Source organism: Vipera berus, assembly GCF_964194415.1.
Source record: "Vipera berus genome assembly, chromosome: 5".
Lineage (NCBI taxonomy): Eukaryota > Metazoa > Chordata > Lepidosauria > Squamata > Viperidae > Vipera > Vipera berus.
Window position 1 is genome coordinate 97,305,095 of NC_138207.1, and position 9,571 is coordinate 97,314,665.

The 9,571-nt window shown below is 41.3% G+C and overlaps 1 protein-coding gene across 1 annotated transcript in view; it reads left to right on the plus strand.

Annotated features, from left to right (window-relative positions):
• Nucleotides 1-3,811: 3,811 nt before the first annotated feature.
• The window catches only part of LDB3 (LIM domain binding 3), a 79,631-nt gene continuing 73,871 nt past the window's right edge, over nucleotides 3,812-9,571 (plus strand). Inside the window, exon 1 of the mRNA XM_081329760.1 lies at nucleotides 3,812-4,062. Coding sequence (XP_081185886.1) covers nucleotides 3,970-4,062 — 93 coding nt within the window. The 5' untranslated portion in view covers nucleotides 3,812-3,969. The remainder of the gene's footprint in view (nucleotides 4,063-9,571) is intronic.

Here is a 9,571-nt window from a genome sequence, read left to right on the forward strand (position 1 = left end):
TCAGCGGCCTTATCTTTTTGGATTGCCTCATTGAATTGAGAAAAAAAAAGGTAATCCTTTTCTCTTAAGGTCTTCATCAAACCACTGGAGGATGCTTTGCGGAGATCCGTAATCATTTCTCAAGCTTTGATTGCTGTGGAAGACCAAATGTGGGCAATAAATCTACAAATGTGGCTTAGAAAATGCAGAATTAGACAAAGGATCAAGACAGCTGCTCCTGGTTCTTCACGGTCCAAGATTTCCTCTTGAAAAATCAGTTCTGTGATTTGGACAAGGTGGTGAAGCTTTCCATGCCATCAAAAACACAGGAACCTTTGCCAGTTAAATACATCTCTGCAGTGCTTTTTTTGTAAAAGAAAATGGTCCCGGTACTCACACATGTCATTCAACCCGCCTTGCCTACCCTACAAGGTTCCATCCAAAAAAGGTGCCGGGACTCCGTTCTGAGCGTTCTATGACCAAAAAAAAAAAAGCCCTGCGTCTCTGTGTATACCCATGTTTGCCTTTCATAATATCATTTGTCATTGTTTCTTTGCTTCTTTTTTTTTTGCTATGATTCCAGTGGGTTTTTTTTAAATGCTTTCTTATAATTTTATTATAATTTTGAATGCTTCAGCGTCGAACATGATTGCGAGTTTCAGAAAACACAGCAAAACAAATATAAAATGTGCATGCCGATTTTTTATTTTGATTTTTGCCCGTTTGGACCTCTCCCCCTCATTTTCTATTTTCCGCATCTAGCCAATTTCTAATTCTCAAGTGACGAGTTCTAACTTTGCTCCATCAAACATTTATATTTTTAACGACTGTTCATGAATCCATGTACATTTTCTGAGATTGTGTCGTTTGCATGAACTAAGCAGCGGAGTTATTGTGCGCTTCTCCCATTTTTTTTGCCTGTCGCTGGATCTGTTTAATTTCTGCAGGAAATAAAAGACCGTTTGCCATGCATGCAGCATAAAATTGTTTTATTTTAACATTTTAATTAGTCTGTGCCGAAAGAACCAAATCATTTCAACAGTTTGGATTCAAAAACCATTAGGAAAATTATGTGCCTTAGAAACAACAAGCAGAAACAGAGGAAAAATAGCTGGAATGTAAAAAAAAAGTAATTGGAACAAGTAGGTAAAATACTGGTTTCAGTAACAGAATAACATAATAGATAACGGTAACAGTAATAATAACCATAACAGAGTTAGAAGGGACCTTGGAGGTCATCTAGTCCAACCCCCTGCTCAAGCAGGAGATCCTATACCATTTCAGACAGATGGCTGTCCAATTTCTTCTTAAAAGCCTCCAGTGATGGAGCATTCACTGCTTCTGGAGACAAGCCGTTCCACTGGTTAATTTTTCTGACTGTCGGGAAAATGCTTCCCTCCTTGATTAGTTTCCATCCATTGCTTCTAGTCCTGCCTTCTGGTGCTTTGGAGAATAGATTGACCCCCACTTCCTTGTGGCAGCCCCTCAAATATTGGAACACTGCTATTATATCACCCCTAGTCCTTCTTTTCATTAAACTAGACATACTAGGCAGATGGGGACTGTAGCCAAGAAATTAAAAGACGCTTGCTCCTTGGCAGGAAAGCTATGGCAAATCTAGACAGCACACTAAAAAGCAGAGACGTCACCCTGTCAACAAAAGTGCGTATAGTCAAGGCTATGGTCCCAGTTGCAATGTATGGCAGTGAAAGCTGGACCACAAAAAAGGCTGAACGCCAAAGAATTGAGGCCTTTGATCTATGGTGCTGGAGAAGACTCCTGTGAGTCCCTTGGACTGCAAGGCGATCAAACCGGTCAGTCCTACAGGAGATCAACCCTGACTGCTCTTTAGAAGGCCAGATCCTGAAGCTAAAACTCAAATATTTTGGCCACCTAATGAGAAGGAAGGACTCACTGGAGAAGAGCCTAATGCTGGGAAAGGTTGAGGGCAAGAGAAGAAGGGGATGACAGAGAATGAGGTGGCTGGATGGAGTCACTGAAGCAGTAGGTGGAGCTTAAATGGACTCCAGAAGATGGTAGAGGACAGGAAGGCCTGGAGGAACATTGTCCATAGGGTTGCGATGGGTTGGACATGACTTCACAGTTAACAACAACAAGACATACCCAGTTCCTGCATCCAGGCCCCTGATCATCTTTGTCACTCTTCTTTGCACTTTTTCTAGAGTCTCAACCTCTTTTTTATATCACGGCGACACCCCCTCCCAAAAAAAATCATTATCTCTTTTTTTTTCAGTATACAAATGTATAAGGTGTTGACCTGTCATTCTGGTTTTCTTAGTAGCCAACCGGCTGAATATGAGATAATACAGATCATATTTCAGCTGGTGATATATAACAATTGATATTCAGCTGTATAGTCTTCTGCTGGAATATAATCTTATCCTTCATTGATTATTTTATGGCCATAATTCTACCTTGTGGGAGTAAATTTCATTTGGGATGAATGAGGCTGAGTTTCTTTGTGCTTTCTAATCTTTTCGTTGGCATTATTCTTTCTTTCCTTCCTTCCTTCCTTCCTTCCTTCCTTCCTTCCTTCCTTCCTTCCTTCCTTCCTTCCTTCCTTCCTTCCTCATACTATTATCTCACTCCAATTTTTTGAGTGTGAAAGCTAAAATTACCACAGAGCCATCCCTATGCTTACAATAAAGTTGACCAAAGGAATTAGTTTAACCTTTGCAAAACTGGATCTGTGAAGCCTAAATATAACCCACTCCACCTCAGTTGGCACCGTTAAGGCACAGTTAAGGGTGTGGGGAGAAAAATATGCACATGTATGCCTCTGTTAAATTAAAAGGTATTCTTAGTAGTTATTTGGGGGGGAAATGTATTCATTTTCTTCAGTACCAAAGAAATCACGGTGGACGCCTACCCTTTTTGTGTGCAGGGCTTTAAATCTGTAAAGACAGGGGCTTTCTCTGATTATCTAGAAATCTAAGTCTCTACTCATCCTCTTTGCAAACATGGAAGGAGGAGGAGGAGGAGGAGGAGGAGGAGGAGGAAAAAAAGAAGAAGAAGAAGAAGAAGAAGAAGGAGGAGGAGGAGGAGGAGGAGGAGGAGGAGGAGGAGGAGAAAAGAAGAAGAAGAAGAATAGGAGGAGGAGGAGGAGGAGGAGGAGGGGAAGGGAGAGAAGGAGAAGGAAAAGAGGAGGAGGAGGAGATCAATAATCTCATCTCTATAGTGATATAATTTACTATTTTAAGATAGTTATGTTTTAAGCTGGCAACCATTTCTTCATTATTTCTTTAAAAAGACTTAAGAAAAACTTACATTTTATGCAAACCGATTTGCATAAAATTGTATATATATATATATATATATATATATATATATATATATATATATATATATATATATATATATATATATATATATATATATATATATATATATATATATACTGTATATATATACTGTATATATGCATATAAAATTGTAAAATGGACAGTTTGCATAATGATATATGTAAAACTTGGAGAACTCATGGGTGCACCCTGATGGAATCAGGCGAGGGACAAACCGGAGCCTTACTCTGAAAAGCTCCTTTGGACTCTTATTTTTAACTCACCCTTAAAATAAGCTGCTCTTTTATCTTAGCAAAGTGGCTCGGAGCCTGAACAAGGGAACCGATGCGCTCTTGGAAAGGTTTGCTCAACTCCCCGGACTCTATATTAGACTCCTGAGTCACGGAGGTTTGGCATAGCTGGTGTTGGGTTACCAACCATGTATGGTCTCTTCGACAAGGAGATCAGTATCCGTATTATAAGCGTTATCTATTCTTAGAGGACACTTCGGCTGGACTGACCAGGCAAGAGACAAAAAAAAAGAGGGCGATTTTGTGCTTTAATCGGAAAGAAGGGGGGAGAGGGAAAGAAAGAGAACGCTCCCTTTTTCAAACAAGACATACCCACCTGTATTGCCCCCCTCTGTTTCACAGAGCCCAGCATTTCCCCCCTGTGAAGGAGAGCTAAAATGTCCTTCGGTGTCACTCTTAATGGATCTGGCCCGTGGGGCTTCCGTCTGCAAGGAGGGAAGGACTTCAACATGCCTCTGACCATCTCCAGGGTAAGAGCAAGATACTCAGACGTTGTTTTTCTTCAGATTTGGGGGGTTTGGACTTGTGCGTCTTGCTGGAGGGAACCGGACAGGGCAGTCAGGGCTGATAAGATATGGACATGTTTTTTGGGGGTTGTTGTTGTTTGTTTTTTTTAAAAAAGGGGGAGAGCCTTGTGGAGTGAAAAGTACTGAAATGACAAGGAAAGGGGGGGTTGCATGCTGCTCCTCCGCCATGTATAATTCATAGACAACAAGAATAGCTCCAATATATACGTTGTGACGGAGGGATTCATCTTTGTGGCAACTGGTTGAAAGTCACTCTCTTGCTTATTTCCCCCAATAATTCCCCCAACAATGAAGCGGATGAAAGGTTGATCGAGTGACTCAAATCTATATGAGTTTTGGTGTATCACCTCTTCTCCTTCTCCTCCCCCCCCTCTCCCCCTCTCCCCTTCCTCCTTCTTCAAACTTAATTTTATTTTAGCACTGCCCTATCTAGAATAAGAATGAAAGGAAATGTTTGTGACGGGCAGGGTGATCGTGATCACTCATGTTTTTATTGTTATTATTATTATTATTTTATTTATTTATAAATCATACAGTATTTATACAGCCCTCCATCTCACAATCAGGTGGCTTTCTATGGTGCATTTGCCTGTATTAGATCAATAGGCTCTCAGCATCCCTAAGGGCTGTTTTGCCTTCCGCTAAATGGACTGGATCTTGGGAAACGTTTGTATTAAATCTCAAATAATATGTTGTGTGATCATAATTAATACATGCCGTTAGCATCGATTCCTTTATTACTTTTCCATTTTGCCAGCTACTGTAGTACACTTCTGCCTGGATTTTCTAAAAGGGAGATGTTGCAAGGCCCTGAATAAGTGTGTTGTAAATATCGGCCTCCAAACTTTGTCCCTACAACCCACGGGTTTTCTGCTGTTGGGATTGGGACTGGGGATATCAGTGAGAAGTGAAAATAGATAACAGAGCGCAGGAGAATCAGGATGAAAAGAGCTGTGGCTGTAAACATCAAGGTGTTAGAGTGATAAGCTGAACGGCTGTGCAGATTCTCAGTCATCCAGGCCATGGTTGTGTCCCAAAGGTGCCTTTTCAAAAGGCAACTGGACTTTGTTTTTCCTGAAAGATGAACAAGCGCGACAAGCTGAGTTTCTAGACAAAGATGCGTGTGAGGGGCAGTGTGCTTCAAACTTACATCTGTCCTTCCTCTTCAATCCTGCTGTGAAGCCTTGGATGCTGAGCTTTCCTTCTCCTGCGCATTAGAGATCCAGAATAAAAGTTAACCTCACACCGAAACATTTTTTTGGGAACCCTCTCCCCCAACTTTGGCATCTGGATATGTCCAGATGCATTCACTCTTGGTTTGTGTCTGTCAGCAACTCAGTTTCTTAGTCCTTAGAGAAGCTTTAAATCACCGATAAAGAAGAATATTTGTAGCTCAGGGTTGAAATGAGCTTGGTTGTTTTCTTGCAGGTGTTGCGTTACTCAGCCCAGATGTGTTGCCTAGGTTGGGCAATGAAATGTCTGCAAGAAAGCGGCCAAGTTCAGAGAACGCCAAGGATATACTTAAGGAGGATATAGATAGATAGATAGATAGATAGATAGATAGATAGATAGATAGATAGATAGATAGATAGATAGAGATATAGATAGAGATAGAGATATAGATAGATAGATATAGATATAGATAGATAGATAGATATATCTCTTCCTTAAGTAACACCAGCTGCCTGCAATTAGTGCAGGTTCGAGTCCCACCAGGCTCAAGGTTGACTCAGCCTTCCATCCTTCCCAGGTAGGTAAAATGAGGACCCAGATTGTTGGGGGCAATTAAGCTGACTTTGTAATAATGCCGCTGGGGGGGGGGGGGCGAAAGCCCTAATAAGCAGGCATATACATAGAATGAAGGCTATTGCTAAGCACATTGATTTGTGCTTGTAAGCCGCCCTGAGTCTTCGGAGAAGGGCGGGATATAAATGGGATTAAAAAAAAATACACAGTATATATATATATACACACATACTGTATATACATACAGTATATACATACAGTATATATATATACAGTATATATATACAGTATATACATACAGTATATATATACAGTATATATATACAGTATATATATACAGTATATATATACAGTATATATATATACATTATATATATACAGTATACACACACACACCCCTTTGCATATTGTTGGGTCTCAGCCTCTTTTTCCAACTTCCAATTCCAACTTCTTGAGTGCCTGCAGGCTATGGTGAAAAATCTCAAGATGATAACCATGACGGGACAATCAGTGCTGGCCTTATTTTTAATGTCTATTTTGCACAACGGAAATAAAAAAAATTGGTAGAGCTTCGATTACCCCATCCATAGCCACTATCTCGATATTTTTTTACCATATTCTGTGGCTACACCTCCCAGCGTCTCTCCGTGTTTCCATTTTCTTCATTTTTTTTCCTCCCTCCAGAGTGCAATTTTCTCTGCCGTGGAATTTTTACCAGGCCATTTTCTTCTCTTCCAATATTCTTTTTAAAAATTTGTTCTCCATCTCATTACATCTTAAGGTTGCTTTGCCTGCTAATCATTCTGTTGTGTGCATGGCGAGCTTGAGCTTCACAAAGATGGGGAAATGAAGGTTAAAATAGGAAGGCCAATATAATTTGAGTTACTGCAGCTGCGTGGAACTTTAAATGCCTTCTTCAAAAGCATGAAGGTTGTTCTTAAGAAGTCACAGCAGATGTCCCATCGTTCTGAATGCAAAAAGTGGAGTCAAATAGCCCAAAGTCATCTAATGTCCATCCTAAGAGGAGATCCTCTTAAATCTTCTCTTCTAAGGTATTTAGTAAGTTTCTCAGCCTTTCCGTCTATGTTTTCGCCCATCATTCGGAGTGTTTCAAATACTTGTGCTGGTTTACCTTATGACGTTGATGGATACCCATGGAGGAATGTGCCCAAGAAATTTCATATTGGAATTTCAAACCCATGAGGTCAGTTTGCAGAAGATTTAAAAGCAAGAGCCTAAATTCCAAACATGCATATGACTTTCCTTTGCCGGGCTCATGCACAAATTTCATTCCAAACTAAGCCAATTACACCACGTTCCTTTACTGGTTTTATTCCCTTGAGGAGAAAAAAAAAGGGAAGGAATTGATTTCTGATGGGGAAATCATGGGGATCGTATTATGGAATGTAGCCTCCATTTCTAATCTGGATCAGTGTCTCTCAATCACCGCAATTTTAAGACATGTGGACTTCAACTCCCAGAGTGCTCCCAATCCATATGCTTACTGGGGAATTCTGGGAGTTGAAGTCCATATCTTCTGAAGTTCAGTTCTCCTTCTGGGATCCTCAAAGTCAGCTGCTACAGAAAGACGTAGCAGGACAAATAAGCAAAATCAGAAATTGGGAGGAGGAGTTTTTATATATTTAAATGGGAGGAGGAGGTGGAGGAGGAGGAGGAGAAGGAGGAGGAGGAGGAGATAAGGATAGTTCCTTCTCATAGCTGTCATTTCATGAAGCAAGTTACCTTAGGGTCTTTCTTCCTGATAGATTATATTTTTAATGCATTGGAGAGTAAAACAAACATCCACAATAGAAGAGCTTTACAACTCATTCTTCTCAAATCTGTCTGGAATGACCCAGGCTGGTGATCCATCTAATTACTCTGCAGCTCAAAGTCATACTGGCGTTTCTAACCTACAAGGGTCTGTGTGAAATACTTGGCTGTTGAAATGCCTGCGAACTTCTTCCTGGGATATTGTAATTTGTAGATCTGTCAGGCATCTATTCTTGATATGTCCAGCATTCATCATTAATATATGTTGCCATGGCTGTCCTAGGAATGAGACACACCAACTCTCCCACATGGGCAAATATTTAACAGAGTGTGCGGCTACTTACTATGTAAACAGGCCATCCATGACAGAGCCCAGGCAAGACAGAAAGCAAAAGAATAAATGTCTATAAACCCTCCTTGAGGCTTTGTGATACTCTTTTGCAGAATTTGAAGGGGGGAAAAAATGCTGTACTGACACAGGGTCCAAATGTGCTTCAAGCTAACGTTAATACTCATATCAAGATAAGCTAATGTAGAAATAAATAGTAGTGGCATCTTTCTTTAGTCAATTTCTATGACCATTCATCTCCGACAAGGGTCTCTTCTAGTGGTGAACAATAATAATAATAAAAAATTAAAACAGTGCAAATAGCAGCCAAGAGATATTATAATCTGTCAGTGTAATCATTACTGGGCATCGGGGTCCTTCACACATTCAGGATGCCAGGCCTGGGCACATAGCCTGGCCTTCAGGGCCTTCTGAAAGGCCAACAGGATTGGGACCATCCTAATCTCAGGAGGCTGGATATTTCATAGGGCAGGTGTTACGGAAGAGAAGCCATGTGTCCTGATGTCCTGCAGGCAACCCTTCTCAGCTGACAGGACCTGTAACATGCCCAGTCAGCTGGACAAATTCAACAGGTCGAAACAACTGGGACAAGAGGGGGTCCCTCAAGTAATGCGGTCCCAAACCATGAAGAGCTTTAAAGGTGACAACCAGCAACTTGAATTGCACATGGAAATGCACTGGCAGCCAATCCAGGTCATGGATTCGTGGTGTTACACGGGATGACTGCCCAACACCACTGACTATCAGTGAACTCCATTCTGCTCAGCTTGAAGCTTCTGAATGCTCTTCAAGGGCAGCCCCACGTAGAGCGCATTGCAGTAGTCCAAACGGGAAGTCACGAGAGCATGAGTGACAAGTGAGCAGAGTTGCCACGTCAGAAGAAGGGCTGAAGTTGCTATACATGAAACCATCCATAATGTTATATATATATTTTTAAAAATAATAATAATAATAACCTTTTGTACCTTTTTAGATCGGGACGCGGTGGCTCAGTGGGTTAGGACGCTGAGCTTGTCGATCAGAAGGTCGGCAGTTTGGCGGGTCGAATCCCGAGTGCCACGTAACAGAGTGAGCTCCTGTTACTCGTCCCAGCTTCTGCCAACCTAGCAGTTCGAAAGCACGTAAAAATGCAAGTAGAAAAATAGGGACCACTCCGGTGGGAAGGTAACAGCGTTCCGTGCGCCTTTGGCATCTAGTCATGCCGGCCACATAACCACGGAGACGTCCTCGGACAAGCGCTGGCTCTTTGGCTTTGAAACGGAGATGAGCACCGGCCCCTAGAGTCGGAAACGACTAGCACGCATGTGCGGGGGAACCTTTACCTTTACCTTACCTTTTTAGAAAGAAATGGTGTGGCAAATGTTTAATAGGGTGTCTTTTATGATCTTATCTTCCTGAATGCTTTGGGGAAACATTTATTTCCCATCATTCTCTCTGATCATGAAAATGGATTTTTTTGCTGGGGGGGGGAAGAAATATGCTGAGAAGCTACTGTCTTTGAATAGGTGATACCAAAGAGAGCTATAATTTTCAGTCTTATAAAATCTCACTCTAATGCTATCTTCTCATAAAACAGACAGCCTC